This window comes from Cheilinus undulatus, linkage group 7 (genome assembly GCF_018320785.1).
Source record: "Cheilinus undulatus linkage group 7, ASM1832078v1, whole genome shotgun sequence".
Classification (NCBI taxonomy): domain Eukaryota; kingdom Metazoa; phylum Chordata; class Actinopteri; order Labriformes; family Labridae; genus Cheilinus; species Cheilinus undulatus.
Window position 1 is genome coordinate 12,911,551 of NC_054871.1, and position 15,676 is coordinate 12,927,226.

Sequence of the window (15,676 nt, forward strand, 5' to 3'; positions counted from 1 at the left end):
TTTTAGACAGGACTATTGGAATTACATCAGCTTAAGTCTTTTCTTTGTTCATCCTCATTCATTAAACTTTATAGCGTTTTTATAAGACTGAAGTTTGTTAATTTGTTCAGCCTTAAACTTTGAAATGTGTGTTTTATGGTATAAAGTTTTAGGTCTGAACTACTCTAAAATATTGTTATCAGTATCTGCTAAAATTAATTTGTAAATATTAGCATATTGGCAAACTTTCAATATAGCTCATCCCTACAATACATAGATTAGTCACATCGGTGCTAGCCTACTGGCTCAAATTTGCCTCCAAATGCTCAACTTGATAAACTTTGAAACCAACAGAATATAGTTTACTAACTGGTCATTATTTTGGGTCAAATGTACCTCCTTTCTTGTCCCATTTTTTCCAGTATCCCTACTTTTATTAAGGTCCTGGCATGGCTTTACAAAATCTGTTTTCAGAAGGGGGTTACATTTAAAACAGTCCATATTTTGAAGGGATAAAGAAAAAAATGTGCATTTTTGCATCTTGAATAAGTGATTTTAAGTATTTGTATTGTATTAGTTATAATATGTACAAGCCCAGTGAAATGAATTTATGTTCATCCAGCCTGGTACGCAAATACAAGACAAAGTAAAATTCAAAAAGGTGAATTCATATAAATAAGGACTCAAGGACTTGCAGTACCATACATATATGCTAAAATATAATCAAATTAATAAACACTTCATATGGTTTAATATGTAACTGTTTCCAGACTGTTAGGTAGTTTATTCATGGTCATGAAGAAGTCTTTATTTTATGTTTCTTGAAAGAATAACAGTATTTTCATTGGTTTAACATCACAAAAGGAAATCATGAAACTTACTTATGCAGCACCTCTGAAAACAAATGTTTACAGTCCTTTGAAATATAAATGAAAGAAGTCAAAAGACCAAACCATGAGAACATGACCACCAAAAACCTGAACAGCAAAATAACTGAACAACCCAAAGCAGAAGAACCAGTACAACAAAATACCAAACCAACAGAATTGACCCACAAATTTGAGGAACCCAAGCAACAAAAGAATGTCTAAAACAAAAACCCATTTTTTGTGCATCTCTTTTCTCATGACACTTTCTGTCCCATGTGCTTGTCTTGAGTCAAAAGCTCACTGTGATATTTTTTGACATTAAAGTCGTCATTTTGAAAGCCCTGCAGTGACGCACAAATCACAATCTTTATACTTGCCCTTTTGTCTGTCTACATGTGTTATTTACAAACTGGAAGAGGCAATGAGGGAGTTCAAATGCAGTAATACATTCTGTTTATCACTGCTCTCACAAACATTAATTACAACAAACATGGTTGTTGGCCAAATGATCTTTTCCAGCAGACATCAGAGAGTGAGAGAGAGAGTGATGCTTCTCTTAGTGTCCTGTGGCTGTGATTAAATACAGCAACAGATCTAGAGTGGCACAGTGTGATTAAGTTCATTATAATATCTGCCACTGCATAATAAGTTATTTATGTTTTCTATTTTTGTAGACTGGCTCAGTCATTCCCAAAGCCCATTGACTCTAAGCCCCTGCTGTCTCAGAGGGAAACCCCTCCGTCAGGCACCCTGCAGCAGCGAGGGGATCGACGCCCACTGAGCGAGCCTTTCGACTGGGCTGAAGCCCCTCACTATGACAACACAGGTTTCGATGCTGAGGAGTCTCCCCTGGATGCTCCGTCCTCGAATACAAGTCAGGGAAACCCACCGCTGGGCTCCAAACCCCGCAGCCAGTCTACACATGGGCGCCGCCCCCTACTCAGGCAAGAGCGGATCGTAGGAGTTCCTCTGGAGCTGGATACACAGACGCTCCCCTTCCACAGCAACCAACGCTCTACTCCAGACAATGACCAACAATCCTCAGCATCTACCCAGAATCCATGGCAGAATTGGACCAGGACTCCAAGCCCGCTGGAGGACCGGACTGCTTTCCCCTCTAAACTTGACCTGACACCCACCTCGAGCCCCAACCCTGACCGCAAGGATGTAGACTCAAGGTATAAATGGAGCTATATTTAAACTTTTTTAACCACTTGCCAGCCCTTTCAATCAGTGGTTCCACAAGAGGGGGTTGGGACCCCTGTAGGGTTGTGAAACACTAATGGGGGGAGTTGTAAGATGCTTACCAAAAAAAACCCCAAAAAGACAAAGGGCATGTGATTTGTGTGATGCCTTGTGCAACATCATATGCTTTAATCTTCTCCAGGGACAATAGGGGTCTCCAATCTATGATATTTTGGGGGTCACAGGCTGAAACTTTGCTTTAAATAGCCACCAACGTTTTGCTTGCTATTTGCTGTGAAATACAGTGTATAAGACAGGACTTTCATCACCATTCTGCATTTAAAAAGTGGGCTACTGCCTGAGCTCAGCTAGCATATCTGCAGCTAGCAGGAGTTTCAACTACACTTGGTAAAAACAGATGGTACTAAAGCAGTGCACTGTGCAATTTCAAGCAGTTTGGTGAAATATCAGCTCTAACTGTGTTACTGAATGGCTTAAGTCAAACGTCCACTGCGAATCATTTATATGCTTACACTTTACTATCCGATGGTTGTGCATGACCTGACTGATCATACTGTACGATTGAATTCATCATTAACTGTGACAAAGGTCAGTGGAGTTTGTTTGAAAAGTCTCACACATGGAAGTTGAAGTCAGATCTTTTTTTTTTTTTTAAATGGCTACAAACAGGATCACACACATATAAACAAATTGCCAGAAAGCACAACAAGCAGCTCAAAATAACAAAAATAGCCAGAAGTCTTCAGATAGGCCTATTTCCCAGACACATCAAAGAGGCATAACAGGTGTTTTCACAGTGATTTAAGATACTGTCCAACAGTTTACAAAGGAAAACATACCCCAAAGTTGGAGGACCTGCTAGTGACTCACACTGTGCAAGAGTGAGCCAATCAATCAAAGTTTATTTATATAGGACATTTAAAAACAGCAGCAGCTGACCAAAGTGCTGTACATTAAGGGAAATAAATACAGGTCAATATGGACAATCCTAAAAAAAAAAAAAAAAAAGAAAAAACATGCACAAGCACAGATAGGAAGAAAAATACCAAAATGTAAATGAACAAATACACAAAATAAACACACATAACAACCACATAAGCATACACCTATATGAGAGTACATACTGCAATCATGATCCACAGGCCCATAACAAGGACCCAACTATGAAATGAAGGCATGGATAACTATTTCCAAATCATTGGAGGAAAGTGCAGGTTTTAACTTTGGGATGAGTCTGAGTTGAAAGAAACTGGATTTCACGACTGATTTTACCTGATTATCAAAAGAGAATGTGCTGTCAAAGATGAATCCAAGGTTTTTAGTGCAGGGCTTGACACATGAAGATAAGTGACCTAAGTTTTTGAGGACCAGTTTGGTGGCATCTGGGGGACCAAAAAGAACTGCTTCAGTTTTGCTATTGTTAAGCTGAAGAAAATTGTGGTCCATCCAGGTTTCTATATCATCGAGACAGGTTAAGAGAGAGATGAGATCAGATGGATTGTTTGGTTTGATTGGGAGGTAGAGCTGTGTGTCATCAGCGTAACAGTGATATGAGAGGTTGTGTTTCTGGATGATTTGACCTAGAAGTAGCATGTAGATGGAGAACAGGATAGGGCCTAGGATGGATCCTTGAGGTACTCCACAGCTTACATTAGCTATGGAGGAAGTTGAAGTGCCGGTATTTATGGAGAAGGTTCTGTTGGACAGATATGAAGTGAACCAGCTCAAGGCTGTGTCACCAACACCAACCCAGTGCTGGAGGCGATTGATTAAGGTGCTATGGTCTACAGTGTCAAAAGCAGAGCTGAGGTCTAGCAGGATAAGGATAGTACAATTGCCTGAATCTACCTCAAGAAGGAGGTCGTTGTGGATTTTGAGGGGTGCACACTCTGTGCTGTGGCCTGTCCTGAAGCTGGACTGAAACTGGTCTAATATGTTGTTATGAGAGAGATACAGCAGAAGACTCTGTAAGATAACCTTTTCTAGGACCTTGGATAAGAAGGGTAACTTTGAGATGGTTCTGTAATTAACAAGTTGTAGGGGGTCCAGGTTGGGCTTTTTTAAGAGGGGTTGCACTAAGGCATGTTTAAAACAGGATGGAACGAAACCAGTTGACAGCGAGCTGTTAATAGTTGAGAGGATGCTAGGGCCAAGGACATGCAACCAATATCAAACATGCCAGAAATCCATTGGACTGGCTGGTCCCATCTGGGTTCAGCCATTTTACTCCCCGTTACACTACATGACAAATGACCTTGATAATGCTAAAAGCTGCCCTGACTTCCAGGGGAGTCATGTGACCCAAAACTTGTGTCTGAAACTGCTGAAAATCACAGTGTACACCAGGCTTTAAGCAGACTGCATCTTTTATACCTGTGCAGCATATATTCTTGATTTTACAGTAAATAGACTTAGTGAAAGCATTTTGTGACTTTGATTCACTGTTGTTTCATTGTGAAATGGTGCATAAAAATGGGTTTAGCCCCTGATTTGAAGAAGCCAATGCAGAAATGCGCATGTTAAACAGTGGGTAACAACAAAGTTTTTTTTTTTTTTTTTAAATAAATGCTTATGCTGATAACTTTCCATTTTAAATACCCACAGGCTGGAACAAAGTGCAGGACCTTTGCCGGGCAGCTGGTCGTACCACAACAATCAGGGAGAGCAAAACAGGAAGGATCAGCTTACTGTCAGCGGGGGCAACAAGGTGACAGTGGTGATGAGTAAAAGCTCTGACCGCCTGTCTCCTATGATGAGGGAGACGAGATCCAAATTTAAGAAGTCACAGAGCATCGATGAGATCGACATTGGCTCCTACAAGGTCTACAGGTAGGTTTGGTTTTGTTGTTTTGTCTAAAACAGTAGTATCATTCAGCTGATTTTTCTTTCTGGCCTCTCTTAAGTATTCCCATGGACAGCTACAGTTCATCCATTGAGCAGCAGACGAGTTTAGACCGCCCAGAGTTGCCTGGTTCTATGGAGCAGACGAGCATGGCACGGTCCCAGTCTGCTCCCATGTTAGATGATGAGCTGGGCTTCCCTGGACAGAACCAGAACCAGATGGGACATAACCAGAAGCCTGCTGTCCCACAGAAGGCATACCACTTTGACCACAACTATAACCCCCAGGTTTGCAGCACTGCCATTGACTTAAAAATCACTGCCTTTACTGCCATGCTTTAACTGCTTGTGCTGTCTACCAACACACTTTTAGTCTTCTAAATGCTCCACTTTGTCCCCAAATGCACTGGCTCTATTTACTATAAGGTGCTAAGTAAGTGATGCACAGCTTGTTTATGAAGCTGAAGAGCTTCATTTGCAGCACAGAAAACAGCGCTATGAAACAGTGAGAGTGAACTAAATCAACCTGTTCTCAACTTAGACAGCTTAACAATGACATATTGACAAGCTCAAAAGTGCCAGAGTTGAGCTGCAGATTTGAATAATAGTAATCTGTGGAAGCTACAAGCAACACCTTTCAAATGTCACTCTTTTCATGTAGTTCTTTGAAATATTACATACAAATAAGGATATTAGTGACTTTAAAGGTAACCTGTGGAGTTTTTGACAGCTAGTTGTGCAATAGAGTGATGTTGTTCAAATTGGCTTCTGTTGTATGACGCAAGTAGCTATTTCTGTTGGTTTTCTGCTTCTAATTCTGGAGAGTTAGTGATGTTAATAAGTGTGGAAATATGCCATGAAAGGGAACTAAGAAGAACACAGCATGGTGGTTAACATGTATATGAACAATGCAGGATTTGAAATAATAAAAATTAGGCTTTGCAAAACACTAATGAGACAGGATATCCATCAAACAGGGTATAATAGATACAATAAAGAAAATGCTGGAGGAAATATTTAACATGCACCTGTACTGAAAAATCTTAATAACAATGAATGTGTTTGAAGTTAATTCTGATGGTTTCAGCTCATCATTGTATAATTCACAGCAGAGTAAAAATGAAACCTTTTGAAGTCCACTTTGAAAGAAAGATTTAAGTATAGTTGACCCTTGAAGACCAATAGGTGTGGTTATGTGTATATATCATATATTCTGGAGCATGGAATTTATATTAAGATGGACAGAGAAATAGATGCCTGGGAGTGATGCCAAAAGATTAAGAGCTTCCCCTGCTGACTGGTTTTGGGTATAAATCATAAACCCTTTTCTAATCCATGTTAACTGATTGGACATGGTTCAGTCTGTGAAATTGAAATAAATGTCAAATAATTTTTTTTGTTTACCAGGATGGTTATTTAATTTCATGCTGATTTATATCCAGGCAACCACTTTTCTGTGTGGCTCTGTTTTAATTAATTTTTTGACGTAAAGAAAATAAATGGTAATGGAGAAAAATGAAAACATTAAAGCTCTAGCTGGACCTGCGCACTGTAGTTCAACATAACATTTCTACATACAATGAGTATGATCCCTACACTTTGCACAAAAGTGATTATTTTCCACAGGTTGACCTGTTAGCCTGGTGTGGAGGCAAACAATATCACAAATGACTTAGTCCTGCAGATCTCCTACTACATGCCTTGCAAGATGAAGGGAGAAACAAGTTTTAAAGAAGTGTTGTACTGAGTTAAGAGGCTAGCTATGCCTCTTTAACAGCTTATCTCCCTCAATTTGTCATAAAGCCTGCTTTTAATGGAAACAGTGATATGCTGATAAACATATAAACTTTAATTTGGCTTCTGTATGTCTGTATTTATATAAAGTCAAAGGCATGAAGTTACAAAAAATCTTTAATACAAAAATAATGGCTGAAAACTTTTCATGAACTCACTGGTATTTATTTTTATGAATCAGGTGACCATGGACCGCCGGGTCCCTCCCCCCTTCCCCAACACACCTGATTACGTCAACCATGCTACGAAGGCCATAGAGTACATCAACCAACCAGGGAAGACGTTACCCAAAGAGCTGGTGAGCCCTCGGTATCGTGTGTATCCTCCTTTGGAGATGTTTTCTTTCCCTCAATCACCAATCAACCAAGACGGCCCACCCAGCCAACAGCAGCAGCAGCAGCAGCAACCAATCCCAGCACAGCGCTCAAGACCAGGGTTTCTGAGGAGAGCAGACTCATTGGTGAGCTCTACAGAGCTGGCTTTGTTCCGCAGAGTTCACGAAGCCCAGCAGGAGGCGCTGCAGGAGGCTCAGTACAGACAGCAGGTAGGAGAGATACTGTTTACACAATTATTCTCATATCTGTATCGCTGAGATGTATGACAGTTGGCTACAAGATAGCGCTGTCCATAGGTGTTTACTTCATCTTTAAGCTATGATGCTTGATCTCCTGATTCATTTATTTCTGACAGTTTCATGTGGCAGTACAGTAGTCAAAGTAATGAAACTTTCCTCTTCTCAGGCGGACCCTCCTCTTTACAGTCGGGCTCCTGTTTACTCCAGCCCCATGGAGCACGCTGCCATCACAAACATAGCCGACAACCAGAGTCAGATGATGCACAACAAGAGGAACGGTCGCTATGATGATGACTATCCCACCTACCAGGAACAGAAGAAACCCATGATTGGTTATCCAACAAAGAGTCTGACTCAACGCCGCCCTCTGTCTGCCAGGAGCTACAGCACTGAGACTTATGGAGCATCTCAGGTACACAGTCATGTCAGACATGCTGCAGAGGTAAATCTAACATAACTTCACCATTCTGTTAAACCTGTCATTAAAGTGCATTGATTTTAACATTGAACAATTTCCCCTAAAATAATGCACAATTAGTTATCTTTAGTTATCTTGTTTTCAATGTCACAGTGTTCTTGAAAGTTTCCAAAACATAAGATCCAACTTCAAATGCTTTATATCATTTACCCAATAGTTGCAAACCCAATGATTTTCATTTTGATTGTTACTGAAAGCTGGGGATGCACTGATGCATCAGTTTTTACATTAGTGTCAATTAGCCCTGTTGACAAACATCTGTAAGTAATGTGGCATGAACTGATGTTGGTAGTCAGTGTTTGTGAGTTCTGTTTGATCAGTTAAATGCTCACACTTAGTATCCCTAACCGCTGTCTCAAAGAGATTTCCTTGCGGGGCAGAAACATTAACTGATCAGTAGGGGTGTAACAATCCACCTGCTCTTCTCAACAACCTACAAGTAGCAGCAGCTAGGATAAAGAAGATAGCCACTCCTCTCGGTTGTGTAGACATATTTTAGACAGAGACTACTGCAGTACGGGCCTTTCGCCTTATTTTGTCGACTACATCTTATTTTGCTTTGTTTTTTTTACCTGTATACAATTGGTATATGAGATTTTTATGGACCTAAACCACTCTCCCTTCATTATAGCTGGAGTAGTGTGAGTGGTGTCTGATACAGGCTCTGTGGATAAAGAGAGAGGGAATAGACCGCTGTTTCATGCCTCCTTTTGTTTTTTGTCCTCACAATCAATTCATAATGAAAACATAAGATGTCCAAACCCAAAGTGGTTCAAGCAGGACAGCAGCTCTCTTTATACTCCTGCTCTGTCTCTCTTGTTATGAGGCCACATCATATGCCACAGATTTTATCTAATTAAAATCTCATAATGTCTCACAAAACTACAAATCAACTGTATTAATATAGGACCCTATGGAAAGTGTGAAGGCCTGATGTAGAGTAGAAATAACTATTCAAGTCCACGTGTGTAAATAACTTCAAGGAATAAAACTGAAATAGGAAAGTCTAAAAGACTTGATCATGATGCTGAAGAGTGGTCAGTGTACTTGAGAAAATAAAAAAGGTATTTAAAATGTTTGTATTTATAGAATCAGCATGTTTTACGTGTTATGTTCCTAATTTAAAGGTAATCAGGGGCCCTCAATTTAAAAACATGTAATTGAATTGAAAACAATATTTGCAACATTACAAAATGTTAGTGTGATGAACTGCAGGTTTTTCTTCTTCTTTCTTCATAAGAGATAGTCCTTTTTTCAGTAATGACGTTGGCAAAACTACTGTGAAATTTGTGCATTAAATAGTCTGACATCTATCCTAGGCTCCTATATCAAATAAAATAAAAATGGTATCGTGGCAGATTTTGTGATATCAGAAAATATCCTATCCTCATCCAAAATATAGACATCATATCATGTTGTTTTAAACAGTCAATTTACACCCCCACGGATAGGAAAAATTTTGTTCTGTCTTTATCGTAAACATGAGAGAAAATTAATGTTTACAAAATAGTGAAAAACTCATCAGTACTGATATGTGAAACCAGCCAAATTGCTATCAAACATCAGCACGGATTGTAAAAATCACAAGTTGTGCATCTCTATCTAAATTTCCTGTAAAGAGTTTTACCTGCATTTGAAAAAGACAAAAATTCCTCTACATGAGCTATAACGGCAAATAAGACCATTGATGATAGGATATGTTTGAGGTTGTCAGAGTAAGTTGCAGCAACCTGCCCTTTTGTACATTTACACAGCACATATTCACAACTAGTGATACATTTGACTGTGCAAAGAAAGCAGGATTAGGTTTTTTCATCTAAAACAGGACTTAAACATGCGTAAGACCAACTGCAAGCAGATCAAAGGTACCTCTTTGTCCACAGGAGGGCACCAAAATCAACACACATCTAAAAGTCCTTACAAGGTCTTTAATGTAGAGAAAGGAATATTATCTTGACATAAGAAAACCAAGGACAGAGAAATGTTTGATGCTATTTATATTGAAAATGAAATTATTTTGTACTTGTACGGATGTTTTGATGATCTTTTAATAGCTTTTTTACTCAAATGATGGAGCTAAAATGTGAGAGCATGTGATGCCAGAAAGTTTTTAAGAGATGTTAATTGTGTGTGGTTATTTTGTTATTAATCCATTTAAATGGTTGGTGATCTAATGCTGTATTTCTTTTGTTAGATAAGCTATTAACCAAGTATGTGACCATCTGGAATCATTTTATTCATCCTTTTTTACCAATTATCTGGGTCCAGCTCATTGTAGTAGTAGTGTAAGTAGAGTAGTGCAGGTGTCCTTATTGCCAGATCCCAAGGCATTCCCACTACTATAAATAATCCTTGCAGCATGTTCTGGGTTTGCCCAGAGTCAGACTTTCCAAAAATAGTCGCAGAGAGGTGTCCAGGAGCATACTGATCAGATGCGCAGAGCTTCTTATCTGACTCCTCTCAGCATGAAGGAGCAGGTCAGAGGAGGAAAAGTACAAGCCTGGAAACTAATACTGAGCAATGAAGACTGCAGTCTGTAGCCACTAGCACAAGGTGAAAGTAAAAGGTGGATTATATATCACCTGCTGTTTGCTTCATTCTCTTTTATGTAAAATCTCCTCCCGATGGTAACAAAATAGTGCTTGCATTACTTAAGTATTTTGCATCTCTGACAGGCATTCTCATTTTAAACCCTCAAAACACCACAGAGTATCTTTGAACAGTAAAATCAGGCAGTAAGCCAGTCTGTCAAGTGCATATTTTAACATATTTTGCTTCTTTCACAAGGTTCACAGTAAGGTTTTGTGCAGATCTTCATCTTCTAATTCCTATTAACCCTTTGTCCTCAGGCTCGTCCAGTGTCCGCTCGCCCCACCATGGCTGCCCTACTAGAGAAGATGCCCCCTGACTATACCTTGGCTACCTGCCCTGAAAAACCCTCCGAAGACACTATCAAAGTCCGACCTGTGGTACCACAGAAGCCTGAAGACATCACCTCCAGGATGCCTGCCGACTGGAGACAACAGCTGCTGAGGCACATAGAGGCCAAACGACTGGACAGGGTAAGTCAGTGCAATACAGAAACATTCAGAGGATTCGCACCAAAAAAAAACAGAAACACGCAGCTATAGGAGGCCCTCCTGTCTGTATCTGTGTAAGTCTGTGTTGTAAGGTTGATCAGGTATGTGTCCGGCTGCATGTGTGTCCCATCCACACTGTCGCTCTGTCAGCCTGACCTTCTGCACACTCAGGATATGATAAATTCTTAAATATAAATCAAGCAGTCCTGCTTTGTGACAAAACTGACATATTGGCCTAAGTAAACATGAATGTTTTTGAGATGCGTGGCCTTTGACAACAAAATTTCTATCCAGGCGCCACAAAACAAAGACATTGAGTTGATAAGATGATATGATTTGCCTTTCTTACCAAGCTGAAGTTGGTGATAACATGAGCAGCAATTAGCTTACTTTTATTCATGATAATTAGCAAAGTTTGCTACAAGATGATGTTTTACATGATGGTATTACTCCAATGTATTAAGTTATGTATACTTGTCACTTTGCAGCAAACGTTGCTAGCAGTACCTAGCCTCACCTAAGAACAAATGTAGAAATCCTAGTTGATCTTAATGTTGGAGAGACACTTTGCTGTGTTTATGTGAGGTTTAGGGAACCAGATATGATACACCTCTATCTCTTGTCTCTCAGGATACCTCGTATCAGGGTTGGATGTTCCCCAAGCACAGCGTTTGACATTTTTTAAAAAGTTATAGCTATATAAAACTTCTATAAAACCACAGTTAAATCTTAATTTCTGATGCTTTTCTGTGGAGGTCTATTCAGGTTTGAATTGTGTAGTTGAAAGAAAAGTGATTGGCTCATAGTGTTGGAGGGCAGGGCTTAGGGATAGGTGGTTTACACCAAATGTCTCAGAAATATTACCAACATTTTTAAAAGAACCTGCAAGTTATGCCATGTTGAGCTTATTGTATTAACAGTGGTGTCTTGTATACAGCGCCTATAAAAATAATCACTCTCTTGAGTGTTTTGCCATTTAAGTGGTTTTATAAATCAATTATTGTCAATTTAATTTAGCGTTTTTTCAGTCCCCAAAAAACTCTTTAATATCAAAGTGAAAACAGATTCCATCAAAGTAATGTCAAACAGATAGAAATGTATAGGATTAAAAAAAAAAAAAAGTTATCGTATAAATATTCACTCCCTTTAAAGTGACTGACCTTATTTAACATAGGTCCAACAAATTGGTGTTTCACATTTAGAGAAATGGACATCACTTGAGTGCAGTGAGTGTGTCTCAAGTGATTGTAGTATAAAGACACCTAAAGGTCCAGTTACTGATTAGTCAGTATTCCTGACTACCATTACACAATGAAGACAAAAGAACACTCAAAGCAACTCAGAGAAAATGTAATTGAAAAGTTTAAGTTTAACAAGGAGACAAGCAAGATGCCACCAGAGTTACAAGTTTCAGCTCATATTAAATCTTGATTAGAGTTTGCCACAAGACATGTGAGAAACTCCGTGGTCGAGTAGGAGAAAGTTCTTTGGTCACACTTCCCTGCTCCATATCTGAGTAATCAGAGAGCCTCATTCACCTTGAAAAGACTAAAAATACATGAAATAATGACAATAGACCATGACCCAATATCTTTGTGTTACTTACACAGACCTGCATTGTTTTTTTTTGTGTTGTTGTTTTGAGTTTATAATGACACATTTTCTCAAATTTAGACCTCTAATGTGTTTTTGTTGACCTTGCAAAGCAGATGGATTCGCCTGTTTCCATGTTTCTCACTGGCGAATCCATCTTGCAAAGCTCCCATCTGAACAGTTTGGGCCTGGTTAGAAAGTGTCAGGGCCAATCAGTGATGAGGGGCAGTACTTTCAGGTTCAGCAGGGTCGTGACTTTTGCAAGCAGCAACAAGAGGGCGTTGCAATTATGGCGGAAGAGATTAGCGTGGATGCTGCTATAGCTGTAGCACAAGTTTTATCGGAACTTGATGACATTTCTTTGTTAAAAGTAGAACAAAAAGTTATTTTCTTTTCAAAGACGAAAAAGGTTGTATACTGCCATATCTACATGTCGCCATGGTTCGCGTTATGCAGTTTTCTATGGAGTTTACTCCTTGGTAGTGTCGCACTTTAGTATTGGCGATGACGCCACGTGTTTTGTTGCTCTGATTGGCCTATAAAGATGTGACAGACAGAAGGTCCATCCAATCACCCTCCAAGTTTTTTTTCAAAGGCTCTGCCCTTTTCCAAACGCTGGCTATGAAAGGTTTTCCAGATGGCTGTGTGAAACAAATCCATCTGGCGTGTCAGGTTATGTTTTTGTATGATATACATGAGAAAGATACCAAACTGTTGTTAATGTTAAGGTCAACATGTCTTAACATGTGTGTTTCCTCTTAATTGAAATGGTTGCAAGTGTCTTAAAATCTCAAAACCATCTTAAAATGGAAAAATACTCAGCTGATTTCAGCAGCATCACCCAATTTGAGTGTGTTCTTGAGAGAGATTTACCATTTGTTAACTGATATTAAATCAGTCAGGTATGAAAAGATATTATTAAGCACTGCAAATACAAATCTGAAGGTTCTCATTGGCGTACATTATTACTTTCCTTTGATGTGAGCCACTTTTGTGTTTTTCCTCCCTTTATTTCTAATGGCAGACATGAGTGTGCATTTAAGGCTCTGCAACAAAGTAAATAAGCATATTTTTCAAAATATCAAACTGATTCTTTAACCAAGGTTTTGTGCCTGTTGAGTGGATGCATCAACAGTTAGAAAACTCAGACAAAGCCATGGTCTCTGACTCACACAATGACGAAAAACTTTAAATAAGATGGCGGAATATCATGCTCTAAATGGTCCAGTTCACCTTTTACATGGTGCATACAAACACCCACTTTGACAAAACAAAAAGACAGAGCTGTGGGATGGCACAAAAATAATTAACTAATTAATTAACTGCCATATATTCAAGTTAAATTTTAAACCCAGTGATATTTCATTCTATTGTTTGTTGAAGTATCAGACTACACAAATAATCTGAAAGCGTACACACTGATGTTGGAATGAGCCAGTTGTTGCTTGTATAAGACACAATGTTCTCTGTGTGTATTCACAAGCTAACATTTCTCTGTGCTTTCAGCAACTCTGCACTGTTGTTGTTGTTTTATCAGTGTTATTGTTGTTTATCTGTTTGTTTGTTTGTTTGTTTATTTGTGGAGCTCACAGTGTGTTGTCACCACGCTGCTCCGCCATGCCCCCTCCCCCCCACATTCACCCGTGTCATGTGATGTTGTCTCCTCCAATCAGAGTGGTGTCCTAAAGCACAACACGCTCACGCTGGGCATGCTCTGTCAGGGCGGGGGTCACGGCCAGGGGCGCAGCAGCACTTTGAACTTTAATCTTTACAATAACACTAAGCATGATCCCCCTGCTGGCCGCTGGCTGCCACTACCTCCTCCTCCGTCTGCTAACGCTGTGAGTATCCCTCTGAGAACAATGAACCCCTGCTACTGCTTTTATTGCAGCACATGTTAATTATTGAGGTTAGCTACTGCTGCTTCTTTAACCAGAAACCACCAACTGTAACTGTTAGCCACTGTTGCTGTTATCATAAAGGGTACTAGAGCTGCCTTGTCTACCTCCTCAAGCTGTGAGTATCAACTATGTCAAGCCATAATGACCATTAAAATCTAAATAATTTTTGAAATGTGATGTTAGGTATACAAGCTGTCCAATCCATTATTGTCATGGCAATAATTGATGATATTTTAAAGTTGAATAGGGTCTTATGAGACATTTGTCTTTGTCATTTAAATATTTTTTATTGTCCTGCATTAGTTTGCAATTGTTCTGTTGTGATGTGCTGCCTTGTCAAAAAAAAAAAAAAAACCCACTGCTGTAGGACAAATATATAGCTGTCTCTCCAAAAAAATTCTATACATAATTTCATATTAAACCACTGCCCATTCTGTATATGATGTCAGAGTTCAGAGTTTTGGTCCGCTTATATTTAAGATTTCAGGGAAAATGTATCTGGTGGACAGAATCCACTATCTAACAGCATTCCAAGTATAGAATCACTTTATAAAACACCACAACTTGCTGCATTTGCACTGCAGCTAAAAGGGAAGCATTTTTAGATACTCTATTAAACCTTTTTGTTTTTTTTTATTATATTTTTGGGCTTTTTATGCCTTTGAGGTGAACCTTGCTGGACTGATAAGCTATGCAGGTATAGATCAAAACTTAATATACCATGCCACTGTAATAATAACAAATGATCTGACAAAAAGTAAACTGAGCTCTTTTTTAGGGGGCTTTTTGTGCCTTTATTGATGAATGGGGAAAGTGGATAGAATTGGAAACCGGGCCGAGAAAGTGGGGGAGAGACATGCAAAGAAGGGGCTACAGGCCATACTTAAATCTGAGCTGCCTGCCTACATGAAGTCAACTGTGCTACAAAACCTTTTAAAAGATAAAAAGGTAATAGGTAGCATTTTAGCATTAAAATGTCAAAATTGATAAACTAACAACAAAAACATATGTTATACATTTTTAGCTGAGCATTTGCATCATCTTTTATGTCTTAACAGTTGCAAAGCCAGAGAAATCATTAATTTTAAGAGTTGAACGATTCTTGTCTGCCATGACAAACATGGCACGTGTATTTTTGCCGGTGAAACAGTGAGGGTGCTGGAAAGCCGCTGTTTTGTCGCTGTATCTCATTCATGATATGTGCTGCTTACACATGATGACCAAGATTCAGAGATGGAAAAGTACAAGACTGTTATTCTCAAGTTAAAGTACACTTTGGTTAAAATGCATTGTAGCAGAAATAAAAGTACTAATCTTTGAATATACTTAAGAAAGAGTAAAAAGTAGATCATTCAAAATTT

The 15,676-nt window shown here is 39.1% G+C and overlaps 1 protein-coding gene across 11 annotated transcripts in view; it reads left to right on the forward strand.

Annotated features, from left to right (window-relative positions):
• The window catches only part of lrrc7 (leucine rich repeat containing 7), a 179,724-nt gene that overhangs the window by 146,114 nt on the left and 17,934 nt on the right, over positions 1-15,676 (forward strand). For 6 of the 11 annotated variants that reach the window (XM_041790407.1, XM_041790415.1, XM_041790408.1 and 3 more), the window contains 7 exons: positions 1,523-2,026; positions 4,659-4,883; positions 4,958-5,183; positions 6,871-7,233; positions 7,430-7,705; positions 10,591-10,803; positions 14,088-14,255. In XM_041790407.1, the coding sequence (XP_041646341.1) occupies positions 1,523-2,026; positions 4,659-4,883; positions 4,958-5,183; positions 6,871-7,233; positions 7,430-7,705; positions 10,591-10,803; positions 14,088-14,255 (1,975 nt within the window). The remainder of the gene's footprint in view (positions 1-1,522; positions 2,027-4,658; positions 4,884-4,957; positions 5,184-6,870; positions 7,234-7,429; positions 7,706-10,590; positions 10,804-14,087; positions 14,256-15,676) is intronic. The other 5 variants (XM_041790409.1, XM_041790417.1, XM_041790414.1 and 2 more) reach the window with 3 other exon arrangements.